Raw genomic sequence first — 22,125 nt, 5'->3', positions numbered from 1 at the left:
CATATCTCATTATAGTTCAACTTCTCTGGTTTCAAATTCATCTCATGTAGCCCAAAAGAAAAGAGGGAGAGGTTAGTAACTCATATCTAGCCATTGTGATATGCTGCAAGGAAGTGACAGCCCCTTTCTTTGCTTGGAAGAAACAGATATGATACTGTAACAGATCTACACAACTTGAGCCAGAGTGGAGAGTAAAGAGATTGAAAGAGGGTTTAAGACTTTAGTGTTCACCAAAGAAGCCTTTCCCCACCTAGTGCCTTCTAGATAAGGACCACAACTTTATCTTTCCAGCAGCAAGCCGAGTACATACAGATAGCACCAGATGAGTAATGGCTGTAAAGTAGGCATTTCACTACTTTGAATCTTGGGGTTTACCAAAAAAATTACATGCCCTTTAGTGTATTGCAGCAATAAACACCCATTGGGATATACACATCCTTCATTGCTAGTGGGGAATGAGCCAGAGTTTGGGTCAGGCTGTTGGGTTTGGAGTACTTTCTACTAGAAAACATGTTTGTGCTAACTTGTATTTCTTGACTCGGGTTTATGGAACATAATGTTTCATTTCACGGCAGTGGGCAGGCTACCTGTGGAGATTATTCCTGCACAACCACTGAAGAAATCTGTAACAGTGACTATCCACCCATCCAGACTTAGGGATACCTACAGAGATGTTTCTAGTCTGTCTGCAGGCTTTATCATACATTTAACATGAAGGGAAGATGAACACTTTTATTGACATTCTTAGGGAGAGAAGTGTGAGCTCAAGTGAGTGGCACAATTATATCTGGTGTACTTAAGGAGGGTGATAAATGGCACCCTTTTGTAGTAGTATATTTGTGTATGATTGAGAAAGCCAGTTTCAGCAAGCTTTGATTATATCTGGTAGCAACGTTACAGTAAAACCAACTACTTTCGCATACACAAACCTACCAGATTCCTGCCTTCCCATCAAAACAGGCAAACACCTAGCCTTCAGTCAACAGAAACAGACAAATTTGGAGGAAATACAAGTAAACAGCCCGCTGTCAACTGGATTTGTCAGCTCTTAAGTTCCCTGCAACTAACCTTTGCAAAAGCTGCTTCGTGTCAAACCAAAAATGTGATTTTGAACAAGCTCACTCATAAGATTGTGGGAACATGCATAGCCCATTACAGTTCAAGGCTAAAATAGTTGTAGTCAAGAAGGGTATCGGTTAGACAGACAGGAGCTACTATAGTTACTGAACCAACGCACAAGAATAGAGAGAGCTACAACTGGTGTTTGTTGAGCCAGAAGTTCCTGCCATATCTCCTTCTTTTATGTTTACCAGCTTAGGGAAGCTACTGTTTGCACCCAAGACAGGGATTCTGTGACACTAGCCATTTCCTAATCACCTTCCAGGTGCAGCAAAGGCAATGCAAACTATACCATTTAACTTCCCTACAGTCTTAAGAACATCTTTCCTCAAGGTACTAGAGTTTCCTCTCTACATACCTCATTTGTAAGAGATCTTTCTTTCAGTCAGTCTCCAAGGTGCTACAAAAGTTGTGCGTGAATGCATCTGAGGAAGTACAGTAGACTGAAGTCTAGGGAAGCTCATGTTGCCAACTTCTTTTTTTCAGTTAGTCTCAAGGGTGCTACAAGACTCTCACATACTGATATGGCTATATCTTTGAAATATACCACATTCTATTACTTAATGGTACAAACCAGCTGTCAGGGCCTAGTTGCTAACAGTCATGGGACACAGATATTTGTCATTAAAGGGTCATGGACTACCATTTAAAAAGCAGGTATAGTAACATACTTCAGGATCCTTATTGTGAATGACTGAATGATTGGCAGCTTTGGCTAGAGCATTAAGTGAGGAGGAATCGTGGTACTGCAGTTTGGACTACAACTTCCAGCCAGCCCTAGCTAACATAGCCAATATTAAGAGATATTCAGTGTGGCAGTCCAAAAACATCTAGAGGGTTGAGAGTAAATGTTGCATCATTCCCAACCTATTTTAAGAATGGAGGGCACCAATGTTTTCCCTTTCCCAAGGTGAAATCGGTTACTAACACACCTCAAGCTGATTCTTGAAGTTTGGAAGATCCCATTTTGGGATTTTAGTCCTACGTGCAGGTCCTGTGGCTTTGATTTCTAGCCAGGATTGCTTTTAGATTTTCTCTGCCCCCAGCCCCTGACCTGATGAGTCCTGGGGACACAAAACTCACCCGTTATACTTTGTAGGTCAATTGGCAGTATAGTTGGCCCTCCCTAGCCATAGATTCAACCATCCATGGCTTGAAAATCTTCAAAAAAACTATAAATTCCAAAAAATAAACTTGATTTTGCCATTTTACTAAGGAACACAATTGTACAATGACTTTGGATTTAATGGGACTTGAACAGCCATGGATTTTTGGTATCCATGGGGGGTCCTGGAAACCAACTCCCAATGGAAATAAGGGCCCACTATGAGAATGATATATCACTATACATACACATCTAGAATAATCTTTGACAACTGATTGGGGTGATCTTCCTTCTATTACCCACCAGGTATTATCCAATCCAGGTCTTGGATTTCACTTACTGGTGACCTTACCACAGGGGGCTTTTTGAGCGTCATTTCGCATGGCCGATTCGTATTCGCGTCATATCGCATTGTTCATCCACACTCGCACTCTCTGAATACACTTTGCCGATTCGTATTCGCGTCATATCGTATCGTTCATCCACACCTGAGCGGCCTTCCGGATCGAGGTCTTGCGCATAGGCCAATGCATATTCACGAAAAGCGAGTCAGTGCAGATTGGATCACCAAAACCAGCCCAATACAATGTGTGTTCGCCATGCGCATCGGCAGCTTGCGCAGCCTGAACGGGGCGCAACATTTTTAACTTCCGGGGTGAAGAATAAGGTCACTGTTTAGCGCGGTATTTCGCGAGATTTGCTGCCTTTAGCCACTTACGAAAGGGTATGCCACCATTTGTATATATGTTGTGTGTGTGTGGTGTGTGTTATATACAGTATATATATATATATATATATATTAATATATATTTATAATATATAATACAACACACACACCGCACACAAATACATACATACATACATACTCTATATATACACATATGGTACAGCCAAATGTGATGCCTTTTTTATGTGTACACACACATTTGTCTGTATGAGAATTTTTATATGTGTGTGTGTGCGTGTGTGTGTCTTTTTAGATTGTAAGCCTGAGGGCAGGGACCGTCCAATTGAAAAAGATTGTATGTACAGCGCTGTGTAAATTTACACATACATATACATATACACTCACGCATATATATATATATATATATATATATATATATACACACACACACACACACACACACACACACACACAAACTGGAGCAGCTGAAAGTGTAATGCTGCATGTATATGCTTGCACAGACATCTTTGTGTGTGTGTGTGTGTGTGTGTATACACACACATATACATATACACTCCCCCCTCCCCAGACACAAAAGGTTTCTGCTTTATCTCGTTCAGTGGAAATAACGCGCCCCAGCCCCAGCGGTTGTGCTAAAAGGGGAAAGGGCCACCGGAAGGAGAAAGGGGAAATTCCAGCGCAGCATCATGGGAGATTTGTAACCGATGGTTTTCGGGAGAACCAGAGGATTGGATGTACACACCAGCCAAAGCAGCAGGGGCTCCACACTGGCCATCAATGCAGATCCAGCCAATCCCCTAATTTTGCGCACTCGGAAAACGGAGGAGCCAGCTACCTTCAGTTCAGAACTCAGCCATGAATACGCATTGGCCAAAGCGTATTCACGTTATATCGCATTGGTCAATGCGTATTCAGAGCTTACAGGTGTGGAACTCCAATGCTATATAACGTAAATACGCATCGGCCAATGCGAACTGACGCTCAAAAAGTCCCCGTGTGGTAAGGTCTTGTGTTTCTTAATACAGTTACTTTGTGACAATTCTTTTCTGCTACCTCTATACTTTATGCTTGTTCCTTTATGCCAACTCCTACAACATTAGTGATTTTTAGGATTTCATTTTTCACCAGATGAATATTATGTAGATGGTGATGTAAGAGAAGTAAGTAATGCCAGTATTTATGAATGAATAGTACTGTTAAGCTGAAAAAAATACTAGTACAATTGACAGGATTATGGCCAGAATCCATTACATCAGATATGAATGTATAACTTAGAGTTATGCATTTATTACTGTTTTGTGTTCCGTAGTCCAGGTTATACATAGGACTGTGAAAGGCCCTGAATCTCCACTTGCTGGACAGCAGTTACTGCGATTAGTTGAATTCTGTTGCCCTGTCAATCTAGAAGCATCTGGCTGACATTTCCATCCTGCCTTCTGTGAGTGATCTCTAGTATCGGGAAGGAGGTGCAACAGGGACCCTGCCTTTACCTCATGTGTCAAAGATCAACCTTTTCTCTGGAGTCTAGGCAACAGCTTCCATTTTCTTCATGCAGTCCAGCTTTCTTCCTAAATGCAACAGCAATCTTTCTTCCATTCTTAAAAAGTTCATTTGGCCATTGAGGTGAAACCACATGCCCTAAATAGTTTGTGTTACCTGACTTTAGAGCAAATCCTACAGGTAAGGTAACTCATTACTTGGTCGTGGCATGCAGCTTCATACCATACATTGGCAAAAAAAGCATACAGTATTTGCTATATTTTGATAGGGCAGTTGTAGGGTTTTGTTGTTGTGTGCCTTCAAGTCGTTTCCAACTTACAGCAACCTATCATGGGGTTTTCTTGGCAAAATTTGTTCAGAGGAGGTTTGCCATTGCCTTCCTCTGATTCTGAGAGCATGTGACTTCCCAGATTAGAAGACATTTTATTTAAGATACTCTGTAAAAACATTCATACCAGAACACAGAAAGCAGGTATTTATCTAATTTGCACAATTGAAGAAGGTTCTCCAAATTCTCTTTCCAACATTGATCATGTAAAGTCAATAGTACATGACAATCTTTTCCAGGCTGGTGTTCTCCAAATATTTTATGCTGTAATTTCTATCTTATCTTAATACTGACTGTGTTAACAGGACAGTGGGAGTCCAAAACACTAGGACACCAGGCCGGGAATCACTGGTACAGGGCATAGTTCATTACTATATTAGCAGTATTGCATGATATGAAACAGAATTTTGCTTGGCTCATTTCCTATAAACAGCCAACACCCCACCATTATTTGAGGCCAAAGGGACTGACCTGCTGTGAGAATGAAATACCACTATACATACACATCTAGAATCATCTTTGAAAACTGATTGGGATGACCTTCCTTCTATTAAGCCATGCTTCCTAACCAGAAGTTATTCTTAGAAGAAGCAAGAAACTTGTTAAACCCAATAATGTCTACTAAAAGGATAAGGTAGGTCCTTAAGTATTTAAGAGGAATTTCTTCCCTGCCAGGGTGGCCAAATTCCTACAGGCACTGCTTAAAATGAAGTTTATTTTAGTTGCAGAAGTTAACTGTTTTCTGTCATGTGGCAGTTTAAAATGACAGCTCTCTAGGATGGTGGGTCATGACCCTCTACATTTTGGAATATGGCAAATCCTCTTCAGTGTACACTTAGTGGTACATTTTCCCATGCACTTGATAACCAGAAATAGCGATCTGACCATGTCCCTTGCTAGATTCTACTCTATCCAATGGAGGTGGGTTCTCAAACTTGTGGCTAAGAACTGTCAAATCCAAAGCTACCTATCCAGAAGATAGTTGTAATACCTTGGAACAGGGAACGCATGGCCCTCCAGCTATTAAGACTGCAATTCCTGTCTCTTCACTATTGACCATGGCGGTCTGCAGCTGATGAAAGCTGAAATCCAACAAACCCAGGGGGCTACACCTGATGTGGAGCAAAATGACAGTGACAGTAATGCCTCCTGAATTTTGCTTTTAGAGTCAAGGACTGGAAACAGCACAAAAGAGTTCTCATTTTAAGGTCTTGCTTAGAAGCAACACTCATTTCAGGTGCCAGGTATATAGTATACCTTCTTGTATAAGCTGAAATTCCTATGGAAAAGCCACATGCTTTTGATATGGTATTGCTTTCCATTTCTTACATCCATCCCTAATTAATCCTTCTTCTGAAGATTTTACAGAAAAGCACACGATCAAATCCAAATATGCCTATTAAAGGCTTTTATTGCACAGAGACAAATATCTACAGTAGATTACAATAAATATCCTTTGTTATCTCAGCAGCTGTAGGGTGCCCTCATTCGAATCAGTTTGCAAAGACGCTTAAGCATGGTTCCTCCTTCCAATCGTAATTGCTCCAGATGAGACATATCCCTGCAGATCACTGGTCGAATCAATACTACGGCCTAGGAAAAAAAAATTTTTTTTAAGTATTTCAGAGGCAAGCCTTGCTGCTCAGAAAGAATCTGGTGTTATCCTTATGGTGAGTATATGATTGTCCATGGGAGCTATGGGGCCACATATTCCCCACCTGTTAAATACACTATGCCATAGAGAGTCACATACACCTATTTTATTCAGCACTGCATCTGCCAGCACTGTTCCCACCCAAATTTCTTAATGTAATGGAGTGAAGCATTTGCTCATCAGATGCATCTGAAAGTTGCTGTACACAGAGCCACAACCATATAGAGTTGAGCATGTGTGCAAACTGGACATGCATCCACATGGTGGATGCATTGAAAATATTTTGCTTCTATAGCTGTAGCCAGCTATGGTTATTGCCAGTGTTCTTTCACAATACATTTGAGAGTCATTTGTAAGTGCTTTTGCAAGTGATGCCTTTCCCTTTAAGGGTATTATGGATTCAAGATGATTGACTGTATGGAATACAGTAAAAATCAGTTTCCATAATAGCCATGTTTCTGGGAAGTGTTTCTAAATCCCACGAACCAACCATTTTATTAGTCATGTCACTTTAAATCCTCTCTTTCAATATGAGAACGAATCAATTTCTTGAGTTTAAAAAAACACATTAAATAGCCTATAGAGCAGACTACTTTGTTGAAGAGTATCCCCCCCCCCCAAAAAAAAAAAACAGTTTCACAGCTCTGTAGACATTCTGCGGGAGACAATATACTGTTGGTTCCTGATAACCATGGGTTCTACCATCCACAGCTTGAAAATATTTTTAAAATACATATAAATTCCAAAAAGCAAACCTTGATTTTACCATTTACCATTTACTAGTTCAATATGCCATTATATTGAATGGGACTTGATCATCCATGAATTTTGGTATCAAAGGGTGGATCTTGGAACCAAACCCCAGCGGATATCAAGGGCTCACTATTCTATACGTCTTATACAGATTAGAAGGAAAGACTCCCCAGAGGAACGGAGATATGGGCAAGTGTTCTTTGCCCTTTCCTCTACAGCAGTGACTAATACCCCTTGACACTCTGCAGATGTTGGGCTTTGAATACCCAGAATCTCACCCAGCATGACTTAAGGGTCAGGGATTCTGGAAGTTACTATCCAGAAAATTCAGGGACCTAATGTTGAGAACCACTGCTCCACAGGGACCACCTTAGAAAGCAGAATGCCTCCAGTATTGCCTGGAAGCTCCAGTTAAAGCTTTTGCATTAAAGACACTCACCTATTCTCTGCCTTCTGGGAATGCAGCGCCTGGCACAGAGGGCATCAGAGGTTGGATAGCTGGAATCACAGATTACCACACTGCAGTGGAAGTAGATCTGAAGACGGGGGGGGGGGGGGTTAAAAAAAGTCACCTTGCATTACAGACTCTTGTCGTTATGCCCTTCAAGTCATTCTAACATGGCGATCCTATTGTGGGGTTTTCTTGGCAAAATTTGTTCAGCAGGGCTTTGCCTTTGCTCTCCTCTAAGGCTGGGTCACCCAACGGGTTTTCATGGCTCAGCAGGGATTTGAACTCTGGTCTACCAGAATCTTAGCCTAGTAACCAAACCATGATGGTTCTTAGCCCATATAATGAAAGGAAGAAGACAGAAGGAGAAGCCTCATGATGGAAAGAAAACACTTAGAAAAGGAATTTGAGGAAGAAAAATGTTTCAGTTGGGGCTGGGGAGCTGTGGCCCTCCAGATATTTTTGCCTTCCATGAGCCCTAACCAGCATAGCCAATGGCGAAAAGATTATGGGAGCTGCTGTCTAAGAATATCTATGCTCTGAAGATATGTTTGCCACAGACACCACTTAAGAGATGAGTAAAATTGCAGGTCACATGTGGATTTGAAATTGGCAGCCCTGGTCTCCAGAGTTGTAGTACAACACTCAAACCACTACATCACACTGGGCCTCTGCATCATGGGCTACTCTGGAAAAACTAGGAAGCATATTGTTGGAGATGAATTGCCGGTACTTTACTTGGTCCCAGAAGGAATGGAAGTCCTTGGCAGAGGAAGGCAAAAGTATAGCCAGGAATCCAACTGTTGCCTTGTTATTCAAATCCATGTTTCAAAGAGAGGGCAAGGCTAGTGGACAGGCCAATCTGAGTTACTCTGTAGAACAGAAGTTCCCTCCCTGAATTAAGCAGAAGGATTCAAAGGCAGTTCAGGCATTAAGAACCCAGCTGCAGCCCTTTGTATCTGTATGTTTTCTTCTGACAGGGAAAAGCGCAGAACTTCACTTTTTGAAGGAAGACCAAGAGAAATTAGACAGATGCCAGGATCATTGGATTAGGGCTTTAAGGCAGAAAACCTATGTCTTACTTTGCAGAATGAGGAAGGCTCCCAAACATGGTGTGCCTGTCTTCTCTCAATTTGAAGTGAAGGAAAACCTACATAATGGCATTTTAAAAAGCATGCCCAGATTCAAAGATTGCCCGGCTGAGCGACTGCCAAGAACACAACCTCATGGCTGCCCTCTTTACCTGCCCCTGAAGAGCTTGTCTGTCCACCACAAAGGTAAACATTTTCACTTCAAACCGCTTCAGGTGTGTAGGGAATGGCACAAAGGCACTAGGGACTCCATGGAACGTGGTCTGATGTGTGTCTTCGGTGTTTTCACAGCTTGTTAAAAAAAAAAAATCCAAAAATATCATTAACAGAGATCCTATGATCTCTGGCACATGTAAGCTTGGCATATATCAATGACAGGACACTACAATATATATCAGTGACAGGACATTATCTACTACTGCAAACCTACACTCTCTATCAAGAACAGAGGAGTTTTGTGGCTTATGAATTATATAGAATTAAGATAGGCTCTAGAACTACCATGGGGGTTCATGACCTGTCAGATGTTGCTTGACTGCAATTTCCATGATGCCTCACCAATGGCTAGGTCAGCTAGGATTGATAGAAGTGGCAGACCAGCGACCTACATTTCCCCAGTTCTGCTCTAGAATAATACCATTATCAAGGTCTCCCATCTTTTGAGGCTTTACCAAAGATTGCTTGCAATTTCTATGTCTCAATAGCACTAAATTTTTGAGAAGACAGAGTCATGATTTCTCCATCCAGTCCCAAGTGTCAAGCTTCCTTCTGTCTTCTGTGTTTCCAGAGATTGTTCAGCCTCAGACATAACCCGGCCCAGCAACACTAGTCGACTTATCCCCACCAAGGACTCCTTCTGCTTCCTCACACATAGCAACCATTTTTTTCATTTAGCAATCCCATTCTGCTCTTAGGGACAGTATGGTTGGCCAATGACATTTTGTTGCATATGACAGACAAGATCACACCCATCCTACCCCAAGACAGAAGTTACTCGACTGATACTTGATTCTTATTTCAATACTAATGTTTGAAATACATCCTAACAGCTTTCTGAGGGTAGTGAGCTAGATTAGGGAACAAAGAATAGACTTTGCGTCCTATACAACCAGTGATGTAATTCAAAATAATTAACAAGCATTTACTATCTCCCCCACTGCTCTGGAGAATACCGTCCATCTATGCTTCTTCCCCTCTTAGCACTCCAATCTCTTCCTTCTTTCTTCCACTTAGTGGCATCACTAGGGTTGGTATCACCTGGTGTGGTAACTCATGGTGCCAACCCCGGCATTGACCTCCTCACACCATACAGAATCCTTAGCAATTTTTTTTGTACTAATGTTACTCATAAATCATATTTCCCATATATCACCAGCAACAGTTATGACATACACAATTAGCACAATTAAAACTATACCTTTAAATTACAATAACCTACGCACAGCCTAAGCATATTTACATGTCCATCGTTTCATGTGGTTAACGTGAAAATTTGTTAAGATGTGACATTTTTAAAGAAAATGTTAAAGGATTAAGACATGCTAAAAGAATTTTAAAAAGTTAAAATTTAAAATAATAATTTTAAAAACCTGGGGCCTCTCCTTTCTCTTCCCACTGAATCGTGCCCCACTCACTCCATCTCTTCCATATTTTAAAGGGATGCAGGCAAATGCTATGGCCTGTTTCAGCCAAAAGGCAAATGTTTAGGGAGCAATGGTGTCACCATTCTTTAAGCTGTCATCTGGTGCAGTCCACACCCCCTGCACCACCCAGGGATGCTCCTGCTTCCACTGCTCCTGGCTCCCCTTTTAAGCTCCCCAGCCTTCACATCTTTTAACAATTTTAACAACCAATGCACACCAGCTGAATGGCACCACTTCATACAACTGTGTTGTACCCTACTCCCCTCATACACCCTTACCAACTGCTACCTGCCTAATGGCAGCCCTAGGGAAGAACGTACCTGTCAACCACTATGTTCCACTGGGGAGAACTGTTCCTGTCCTCTGTGGCTGTGGCCCAGCAGTCCTCCAGAAAAAGTTCCAGCTGGGGGTCCTGGCTGTGGAGAAGCTCTACCTGGAAGTGGAGAGGCTCCCTAAGGTACCGAATCACTGGATACTCTGAGTCTTGGTAAAAGTTGCTGTAGGATTTGTCTGGGGTGAGGAGGGGAAGAGAAGCACTTTAGTGTCTCAGGACATTACCACACAAGTCCAATTGTCACCAAAGTCTAGCACAAGCATACCTGTTGTGAGCAGCCATTATCACACATATTCTCAGTCGCACAACTTGGGCTGCTTATGCCATCTCTCGTGGACTCCCCCTTAACCTCGCCTCCCTGCCCTACATCCTGCCCAGCATGCCTTTTGGTTTTTTATTTTACTTTTATTTTTACCTTTTCACGCTATTCCAGAGTTATGCTAATGCAATTTAAGTTAAAAAGAAAAAAATATATAGAAAAGTTAATAAATGAAAGCAGGCTACTTGGGAATAACAAGTGGGTGGGGGAACAGGGGGAGGAGACGAGACAGGGGCACCATGTGAATGCCAATTTTGCAACTGCCATGGCAGCAACTTTTCACACATGAGGATTAATGGGACTGCTGTGCAATTAAGAACATATTAAAGGGTTTCTCCTGTCATTGAAAAGGGACACCCTAGCCATGCTTGGGAAATACAGCAGCTCTGATTTGGAGGTAATTTCTGTGACAAGTATCACCAAAGACATTATTATAGAACTATAACTGCAGTTTTAAAACCCTATGTGATAATCTCCTCAGTTACTCTAAAAAACCTCCTCTTGGGTCTTACAGAAAGCAGCCTACTTTCTATCTGCCTTAGAGGATGGCAATGGCAAACACTCTCCGAAGAGACTTGCTAAGAAAACCTTGTGATAGGCTTGCCTTAGGGTCGCCATAAGTCAGAAATGATTTGAAAGCACACAAAAACAACAAGCCTGCATTGAAAAAGAGAAGTTGGCAGTAGATTAGCTTAAGGCTGCCACTAGGTTCCGCTCCTCAGCAAAAGGGCACCAGAACAATACATAAGGCACCTCCTTAGTTTTAAACCCAGAGATTGAAAATGTATTACAGAGTTAGTGCAAGGGGGAAAAATAAAATAAAATTCTGTTCTGCCTCTGCCAGTCAGTGAACCAACTAGATATGCTGGATCCAATTAGGCCAATGGTATAAGGTATAAGGAAAGTTGATGTGCCTGATGGTACCCAAAGTATCCCATCTTCATGGTTTTAGGGATAGAGGCAAGGAAATTGCCCAATATTCTGTAGGGTCATTTGGTTTAGCCCAGAGCTTGGAAATAAACTGGGATCCAAAGTCAGTGATTTATTCAAGCCTCAACATGTCCATCAATTTTCTGGCCTCAGGTGCATGGATGATAAAGCCCAACAGTCTGAATACTTGACAGTTTCAAATCAGCTGATGCTCATTTAGAGGCAGTTTAGAAACTCATTGGTCTCATTCAAAACAAACACACTTCCAAAATAACTATTCACATAGTTATGAATTGGTCCCCTGTTCATGGTTCATTGCCTCAGCATCTCAGCTGATAAGGTTAGATCTGCCAATTATTTTTTAGTCTGATCATTTTAAAGGCTAGTCAACTGCTTATAAAAATCAAAGACGGATAGTGCTATAAGTAGGGTCTTTGTATCCCCTGAGGTTTGATTCCAGGACCTACCATGCATGATGCATGCCAAAATCCATGGATGCTCAAGTCCCATTGAATACAATGGCATAGTAAAATGGTGTCCCTTATATAAACTGGCAAAATCAAGCTTTGCTTTTTGGAGTTTATATTTTTAAAAAATATTTTCAAGCCATGGATGGTTGAATCCTTGGATACGGAGGGCCTGACTGTATACTCCTCTCTTTTTCAAGATACTCCTCTCTTTTTTGTATGGGAAGAATGCTTCCAAGATTGGGGGCGGGGAGCACCACATATTCAGACCTCTACTATTTTGGACTTCTACCCCAGCAGCCCCGACCAGCATGGCCAAGGGGTTGTGGAAATTGTAATCCAACAAATCTGGAGAACCAGAAGTTCCCAAGCCATGCTCTGAGACAATACCTGAATATCAGGCGTACAACTAGATTAGAACTTACTTCTTGTTTCAGAAAAGAATCTTATCCATCTTGAGGTATAGTAAGAGACAAACCCCAGTCTGATGGAGCTGCCACATTCACGACAGCCACCCTCTGCCATGCTTTTGAACTTACCCCTGGCCAGCTTGAGGGCAAGCGCCAGCAGCCCAACCCCAGGGAGGATGCTTGGCGATGGAGCTTCTACTGGGGTATACTGAAGCATCAGAGTATCACCAATGAAATACTGGCAAGCACATTTCAACCTTAAAAAGTAAAAAGATTGCCTGTGAGAGGAGTTTGTTTTAGTCAACCAGCCCCATAACAGTTTGGGGGCTATAACCCATCTTTTTTTTTTATGAAGTGACCACCAGTCAATTTGCCTTGCCTGTTAAACATGGCCAGTGGAAAGTCTTGTGAAGTGTCATGCAAGTCACTTCCTAGGACCTTTCACTGTTCATGTTTAAAAGCCAAGGTACTGGTAGGGCAAGTATGAGAAGCCAACACAAAGAATCATCACGTGTTTTGGGACAAAAACCACCCCATTCCATCATACCAATTCCCATTGATCTTTGGATAAAATCTTTGATCTTTTAGAGCAAGGGGTTGTCTTGACATACAGCTTATACATCTCTCGCAGGTGCTGCCAAACCTGCTGAAATACTTTACGTATTCTCCCCCTGCCCCAAGTCATAAGTACTCACCGATAGACAGGCGTGGCTTGGCCTGGGAGGAAATACAGGACTTCATTCTCATAGGTCATGGTGGTGTCTTCAAACTGCAGATGGATTTTAGGTTAGATAGCAAAGGTCTTGGAGTTTTCAATCTCACTTCTCCTTAAGGAATCATACCTTGTGCACTTCCTTCCAGTATCCCTGACCCCACTTCATCCCTTTATCCTCCCTAACTACCCTGCTAGGCAAGGAAAGCAGGTTGGAGAACCTGCAACAGTTTGCTTTTGCCTGAGCTGACTGAAAAGGGCAAGATTCTGCTCCCTCCTCCCCTCCACAGAGTTAACTAAGTGCAAACTACTTTTGCACTTTGAACTCTGTTTGCAACAACTGAAGTAAGCTGAGGACAAAGGGGGAAAGTGGGAGGAGGATAGAAACTGGGGCATTTTCAAAGCAGCTGGAAAAGTGGGATGACAGAGAATTAATTAGGAATGTCTCTGCCAGATGGTTCGAAAGATATGCCTGGAGACAAAATGGGTAAAAGAAGCATAATCTAAATTCTTTCTCTCAGTTTAGTTCCTCTAGTTTTCTCTCTCTCTCTCTCTCATATAGATCTGTATATAGAAGATATAGAATAGATAGATTGATACTGTGTGCTCTTCCATGATAGCAATATAGCAACAACAAATACATTTCTATACCGCTTATCAGTGAACTAGCACTGCCTAAGTGGTTTATAATGTGTAACCCAATTGCCCCCAACAAGATGGGCATTCATTTTACTGACCTAGGAAAGGATGTAAGGCTGAGTGGACCTTGGAGCCCTTCTCTAGGGTTGAACTTACAATGTTGTGGCTGCACAGCACTGTCCCACCAGGGCACCAGGATCAAGATTAATTTAACTGGATCAATATAGCAATGTACTGGTATTTTACAAGTTAGCCTGAAAGCTCATCTGTCTCTAGAAACTTTCAAGAAACATTTACTTCCAAATGCTTCAAATATTAACTTCAGCAGAAATTCCATCCATGAAATTTAACTTTCTGCTATATCTATGTATCTATATAGATATATAGATTAGGCAAATTGCAGTCCATTGTCTACTGAAAAGTAAGTCACATGGGAGGTACTCCCAAAATACTGAATACAGGTAAGAAAACTGCTCCTGAGCAGATTAGAATTTACTTCTAAACAAATGTGTGAGATTGCCCAGAGAAAAATAAAACTTCTGTTGCCACAACCCTCTTGCTTGTTTGTGTTGCTGCTATTGCTCATAATTGTTTCAGTACTATCTTGTCATCAAGCAATTTTCTGTGTTTGGTTTTATAATTAACATAGTTAAATAAATAACAGATCATGAATGTTTAAAGGTACATCAGTAGGTAGGAAAATATAAGGTAACCCAGTTTCCCAGTTTCTTCAGTGTATTCATTTTTCTCCCCCACCCCGAATACTTATTCTCAATAGGGGCTTATTCTAAGTGGTTGTGTGAAGGATATAGTAGTTGCTGGTCTGAGACTTCATAGATCCAGGTTCTACTCATGTGACGCTCACATGGATGGCCCTGAGTCAATCACCCTGTTGGTGTGATCTCCCTCACTGGGGTTGTTTAAAGATTTAAAGTGGAGAGAAGGGCTGCCACATATGCCATCTTGAATGTAAAGAGGGGCTATGTGTGTTAGGAATAAATACTTTTGCACCTGTGACTGAATGGGACATGGGTGCAAATGAGAGTGCTTGGAAGTACCAATAAAGGAAGTGGTAAACTTGGGGGGTTTAGATCTACCAACGGTGGCTTCACCTCCACACCATCACAGGGTGACTAGAAGTCCTCCTTTTCCAGGACATGTCCTACATTTCAACCTTCCATCTAGGAGGAATTCCAAAATGCCATCCATTTTGAGCATGACCAAGAAGCAAGAATTTACATTTATATGAGTGTTTTTAGCTTCGATTTAGTCATGTCTGACTTTTTTCTTTATGTTCTATATCTTATGGTGCCTTGCTCTCCTTTTAGGGTTATGACATTTGGTCACCTTGCACCAACACCTTTAGTGGGCATCAGGCTGAGTTCTAACAGATTCAGTAGTTCTTTAAACCTAATGAGGTTCATAGAGCAAGCCTCCTGTTAGGTGCACTTCGTGCAGCAGATGCCATGGAGCAGTAGTCGTAACTCTGTACTTCAAGAAGGGAATAGCGGAGGTGTGAGTGGTCTGCTGCTCTTGGGCACAGAGAACATCCCTAGTGTTGAAACAAAGTCAACAACATGCCCAGTTAACTTTATACAGAATGTGGGAGGGGGTGTACCATCTTGTCTTGCACCAGTCCTGTCTATTCACCAAACAGCACACAACTTTTGAGCCTGCCAAGTTCGATTTGCATTTAAGGACTACATGAAGAAGCCTTTCCATATCCTGATTAGGAAAGAATGCAACCATTTCTCACCTTGCGAGTTGTCCCACAAGAGCTCACATCAAAGACGAAGGTCGCTTCTTCCTCTGTCACTGAGGCTGGCTTGCAACGTTTGTCTTTCAGAACTAGACTAGAGAGCTCCATATCTGGGACCCCAACCAGCTTCACAGCAGAGATCACCATGGTGCCATTAGGCCGGCAGTCTGAAAGACACCCACACACTCACTCCAGGGTCTTCTGTGGGTAAGAATTCAGCACTCTGTAGCCTCAATTTCCTAACTAGGTTGTGCCTTGTCCCATAGGATGCCATTTTTAATCATCGCTTGGTCTATTTTTAATTGATCTTTTCCTTAATACTAACACTTTTCTGTCCATTTTTAAAAAAACATAATAGCAGTATTAGCTGTTGGGTGTAAAAAAGAGAACACTGCAAAATCTTGCTTGTGCACATTTACTCAAATATAAAAAGAACTGGATGATTCAGGAGAGAGTATAGATAGCACATTGAGCAAGGTATAGGAGCGTGTATGAAAGAGAGGGAGGTGTGAGGAGAGAATATGAATGAATTAGATAGCAAACATGGGGTAAGAAATGTATCCTTGTTACATGCTATATTGAAAAGGGGATACCAAGTCTGAAGTTGTTGGCTACTGCTTTATCTAGGAAGAAGGCTGTTGGTTCTCCCAGGTTCTCCCCCCACGAATGAAAGAATGGTATGAGACAGAAGTTTACCAATGAGATCTTTTGGAGAGAAGCTGCAGGAAATGGCAAAATCCATCATTTCAGTTTGAGCAAGATGGTCCTTCAGCAGCAGCTGGAAAGTGGCCACGATCCCAAGAGGTCCTATTTCCTGGGAAGCCAAGGAAGGGGAGATCAGTTGCCTAAGTTAAGGACCTTCTGTGAAGCTTATGAGCACCACACACACACACACACACAAGACAGCAATCCCACACTTACCACTTGGGTTCTTCCCCATCCCTACTGAACAAAAAGGAAAACAGAAATGTTTAAACACCTTTTAGGCACATTTTGCATCTAAAGAACACTCTATGACCAATGGACAAACTATTGACCAAATTGGACTTCTGCCAAAACCCAGATCAATTTAAGGGACCGTGGGCCTGCTATCATCTTTGCTACAGGAAAAAGTGTGTCTGAAGTCCACTTCCAACAGAGCATCAACAAAACTGAATACTGTACTGTCAACTTTGCCAAAAGTGCTTTTGTGTTACCACACATTAGGGCTCAGCTAGGTATTTGGAAGAGGCCAAAGACTGACTGCCAATTGCAATCACTCCTCCACCAAAATTCAGCAGATCTTAAAGATCTATCCTGGAAAGCTATCAAGAATCTAGCCAAATTTTAATAGAGGACAAATGCGCTTGCAGGTATAGAAATACCCCATTTGCTGGAGAAAAAAACCCACAAGGCATTGCAGTTTTAGTATCTAGCATCCAGCTAGGTCAATTGCTTTTTAAAGCTGTTTTGAGTCCATTTTGGGAGAAAGGTAGAATATATAATTCAATTAATCTAGTCATTATAAAACCTGGGACTGGTGGCTGGGAAATTACCTTTTTACAACATTGGCTTGGAGTTTCTTGGATGTATAGTCCAAAAAAAATAATTGTTTCAAAGTCTGTTGTCCTGCGTAGAGCTGACATTTAGCCTGAAGAAGGAGGCTCCTCCCTCCCTAACTGTCATCTTTCGGCCTCTGAGGGAGAGAGAAGGCTGGCCCAGTACCATCAGGGGCTAGCCTGAAGAAGAAGAGCCCTCCCTCCGGTCCATCTGCCTTGGTCCAGGCCTCAGAGGGAGAGAAGAATGCTGGACCTGATTCCCTCCCCCCCTCACCATTCCCTTCTCCTTTTGTGTCGTGTCTTTTAGATTGTAAGCCTGTGGGCAGGGAACTGTCTGTTATCCCCTCTATTGTAAACCGCTCGGATTCCCAGTGATTGGGCGGTATATAAATAAAACCTATTATTATTATTATTATTATTATTATTATTATTATTATTATTATTATCTGAGAAAAGATGGTGCTTCCATGCTATTCCCTGTACAAACTGTGACTGTAGTGTATCTCAGTCTTCAACACAGGCAATGGGATTGTATGCACCATCGCACCCTGAGGCAGCCAGTTAGTTGAGAGAGCTGAGAAGAAGTGTGTAGCACTAAGAGCCCTGTTGTCCAAAGGGAAACCTTCAGGGGGCTTCAAAGAACAGTTGAAGGGTCTGGCTCTACTGCTGCCAAGGATGTGCTGCATGAGGTGATTGCCCTGGTCTACTGGTAGGGTTGGTTTTGTTCCTGTAGTGGGGCAGTTATATTGGGGGAACGGTTCATCTCTCAGCCCCTCCCTTACCAAGCAACAACTTCTGTGTCCATCCAAAACTTATGAAGCTTCCCTTACCTCATAGAAAATGTGCACACCATGCCTGGGCACTCTCAAGGCCAAGTGGGTCTGATTGTCATGTAATGTATAACCAAGACTCTGGGCTGTCTCCTGGTTCAGGTGTGTGTCCTTCACAAAGGGCAGCCAGTCCTGGTCCACATTCCCACGTTTCATCACTAAATAGAGGGCTTTGTCATCACAGAACCCCTCAGCCTGAGGCAGCACTGAAAAGACAGGAGGAAGAAGGGGGCTTTAAGTGTAGGAATCTCATACATTCACTTTCTCTCACTGTATTACTTCTAGAACCCCTTAGCATCACAACTACAATTTCTCAACTAATTGAGTGAGCTGATGAAGCCAACTCCTCTGACAAAAAATTCTGGCCCCAAAGCTGGTGCCTCACCAAGATTCATATATGGCTTAGAGCAGTGGTTCTCAGCCTGTGGGTTGTGACTCCTTTGGGGGTCAAATGACCCTTTCACAGGGGTCACCTAAGACCATCAGAAAAAACTCATTTCTGATGTTCTTAGGAACCGAGACACTGCTTGGGGGTCACCACAACATGAGGAACTGTATTAAAGGGTTGTGGCATTAGGAAGTTTGAGAACCACTGGCTTAGAGACACCATCAACTTTGTGATACAGGAAGATGGAGATACACCTTCTCAGGCTGCACTAGGCAGACTAGATTCAGACAGTTATGACCCATTGGTCACTTGAACAGCCCCATCATGTGTGTTCTTGGCTTCCACTGGCCAAATTTTACCAGACACAGATGCACTGCGTTATAGGTAACTGTTCAACAAGGAAATATGATAAACTGAGATGAATAAACTTCTTTATTTCAGGAATTATCCTTCTAAGCTTCAGCTCTATCTTAAAGTCCTTTCCATATCCCTATTTCATTTTCTTCCTGTTCAGAGACTACTGGGAATTTCAATAGTATCCATGAAGAAATTGCACCTGCTAGAAAGCTGTCTACAAAGCCAAGAACTTGGGATCTGAAATTTCTACACATCTGGAAGGTAACGCAAGTTGGGCAATACTTGAGTTTACAGCAGGAATTACCATCAGCACTGGGCCACCTGTGTACAACTGTGTCCCTTAGCCACTGATCACTGGTGTGTGTGGCTTATGTGGGTTCATGTTCCAGCTGCTCTTGAGTAATGAAGAAAGAGGGAGCAGCCTCCAGCTCTAGTGTAAGACTGCTCCTTTATCCCAGGTAAAGGCCACACCCCATCAGCAAATCAGTGGTCAGGATGGTGGTGCTGTACCCAGGACCCTTGTTATGCACTGCATCAGATACAGGTTACCTCCTTCTGCAGTACCCCCTACAGTACATAGACTGACATAGCCAGCAGTTATGCCAGTTTATGTAACTAACAGGATTCAAACCAGTGACTATTACATTGGCCACCACTTTTAGTTACCAAATATGAATATGTAGATGTTGGGATCACGTCTCCAATCAGCCAATGTTAAGTGTGTGCCCAGAAATGTATGGCATGATCCAGCAATTCCTTATCAGTAATCCAGAACCTCCCCCCTCACAGTAGCTAAACCTACCATCTTAATTTTAAGAATAAATTTGATGATGTTAAACAATGTAGTCATGAATTTTGAAGATCAGGTGCTCATCATGACCACCCCTTTCAGCATAATTCTGCAGGGAGTAAAAAAACAAACAAAACTGCAGGCAAGTTTGTTGTTCTCTATCAATAAGCTAATTCTAGCAGTATTCTACTCTAGCAGGAGCCCTGCTGGAAAACCCTAAGTACATGATCCTGGATATCATACTCTTTTGCTTGTGATTTCCACCACCACCACCCTTTTGCTTCTTACAGCCACAACAGATCAGTCTAGGGTTCTCATTCTCGTATTAACTCACCTGCATCCTTGACCAGAGCAACAAAAGGAACTGGAACATCAAAGGTCTTTGCCTGGGGAACCACACGAAATCCCAATATGGGGATTGTGCTGTAGTTTCTGATGTTATCTGGCACATACTGGGGAGAGGAGGAGAAGGATTTGTGTCAGCCAAACACACTGCCAGTGACCCTAGTTTTGACCATCAACAGCCATAAGCAGAGTTGGGGACATTAGCTTTCAAAAGTGGATTTGTGTTCCCAATTTAATGAGCTCCAAAATTCCACAGTTAATGCATTGCATTAAGTGTTAGTTTAGAAAGACTGCATAGAGTCTGCACACCAGAATTCCACCTTCATGCAAATTTTTCCAGGACTGCAACACATAGCTCATTTCATTGCCCTTGCCAGTTCCTTGATCAAAGATAGAGGTGGGAGAGCAATGATTAAAAAACCCCTCAGAATTCACTCTACAACCCCCCCAAAAGGGGGAAACTGGGCCTCATTACATTAAAAAAACTAAAAGTGTGTTCATTCCCTCTCATTATTCCAAATTCCAAATAGTACCACATTCTTAAAATGTTTATATCCAAGCTCTGTACACAGATTAATAGCTCAAGGGTGACACCAGAAATACAACAGACCTTATTTTTAAAGTTTAAAAAAAAAAAGGGGGGGGGCTTCAAAGTTCCAAGAGAGTCCCCTTTATTCCATTGTGTTGAATTTTTATGATTTGGTCAGCACTGTTGTCCCTGCTTTGCCATTCTGCAGCAAGTGGAGACCCTTCATTCACATAGCCCTGTCTAGTATTGGCTTGCAATAGGACTCACCTTCTTCTCAATTCCAGGGGTATCAAAAGGGACTTGCACAATGTAATATTTGCTACCATTGGGATGCTTGGTTTCATAGATCTTATAGCCCTTTTTGTCAGCCTTAGGAAGTGGCAATGGCCCTGATTCATCCACTGTCACGCTGACCAGCTCTACATCTGGTAAGAAGGGCCCAACTGTTGCATTAAAGAGCTGAATACTGATGTTTGTATCTGAAAGGAAGAAAAACACAGTCACCCCAACTGAAGATTTTACATCAGCTTTAGACCCCTCAGCCAGTGTTGAGAAATGTCTGGCCCTGAAGAAGTGACTGGACTGCAGCTCCCAGCATCTCTAGCAGAATAGCCAAAGCTGATGGGAGTGGCATTCCAAACCAATTGGATGGCCTCTGGATTGCCATTCCTGCAAAGAGTGTGTTTTATAGGAGGAATTCAGGGAGTAAGGTTGCAAAGCCTTTGCCCTCATATGCATACATGAAGGGCCCCTATTCCTTCCTTCGCACACAAGCTCTAGAGTTGGGCACTAAACATCAGCTATAGAGGGCCTCCAGGTGGTCTCTGCCTCCAAGAAGGACACAGGAAACAGCAATCTCTTCCATAATCAGAGCCTCCCTGCCTCACCCATGTACATATAGTTGTCCAGGGAGCTGCTTCTTCTATCCTCAAGAATACCAAGGTTTTGGCAACTACTAGCTATTTTTACCCTTCACAATGAGCACTCACAGTCTGTAACTGTTACTGGCACGAGCTGCAGAGGGGTGTTGATCTCCTTCAGGATGGTGTGCTTTGTGACACCTCTCTTGTCATCTTCCCAGAGATGCTCTATGTAGAGGTTGATTTTGTAGGTGCTCATTAGTTGCCCATCAACAACATCACTCTGGGAGGAAAAGAATGACAAAGAGCCATTGTTTAAAGAGCCATGGCACAAGCTATTACTTTTTCTACCCCTTTTCCCTCCCTATTCCATTTTCCTTTCATGGTTTGCATTTTTAGATTATAAGTTTGTGGATATGGACTGCCCTTTTTTTAAATACAGGTAAGTGTTATTAGGGAAGTCACAGGCATGAATTTACAGGACCTAAGCAGAGCAGTTGAGGACAGGGAGTCTTGGAGATGTCTCACCCACAGGGTTGCCATGAGTTGGGATCAACTCAAAGGCAGTTAACAACAAAAGAGCCTAAAT

The 22,125-nt window shown here is 42.4% G+C and overlaps 1 protein-coding gene across 1 annotated transcript in view; it reads right to left on the bottom strand.

Annotated features, from left to right (window-relative positions):
* Positions 1-6,181: 6,181 nt before the first annotated feature.
* LOC121922947 overlaps positions 6,182-22,125 on the bottom strand; it is a gene marked incomplete at its 5' end in the record, with an annotated part of 30,534 nt that continues 14,590 nt past the window's right edge. The window contains 12 exons of the mRNA XM_042452908.1: positions 6,182-6,333; positions 7,587-7,683; positions 8,839-8,977; positions 10,650-10,839; positions 12,919-13,046; positions 13,485-13,558; positions 15,897-16,066; positions 16,596-16,713; positions 18,268-18,473; positions 20,137-20,254; positions 20,944-21,155; positions 21,666-21,819. Of these exons, the coding sequence (XP_042308842.1) occupies positions 6,251-6,333; positions 7,587-7,683; positions 8,839-8,977; positions 10,650-10,839; positions 12,919-13,046; positions 13,485-13,558; positions 15,897-16,066; positions 16,596-16,713; positions 18,268-18,473; positions 20,137-20,254; positions 20,944-21,155; positions 21,666-21,819 (1,689 nt within the window). The remainder of the gene's footprint in view (positions 6,334-7,586; positions 7,684-8,838; positions 8,978-10,649; positions 10,840-12,918; positions 13,047-13,484; positions 13,559-15,896; positions 16,067-16,595; positions 16,714-18,267; positions 18,474-20,136; positions 20,255-20,943; positions 21,156-21,665; positions 21,820-22,125) is intronic.

Source organism: Sceloporus undulatus, chromosome 2 (assembly GCF_019175285.1).
Source record: "Sceloporus undulatus isolate JIND9_A2432 ecotype Alabama chromosome 2, SceUnd_v1.1, whole genome shotgun sequence".
NCBI classification, from domain to species: Eukaryota; Metazoa; Chordata; class Lepidosauria; order Squamata; family Phrynosomatidae; genus Sceloporus; species Sceloporus undulatus.
The sequence above is the reverse complement of the archived record's forward strand: the minus strand, read 5'-3'. Positions and strand labels throughout refer to the sequence as shown.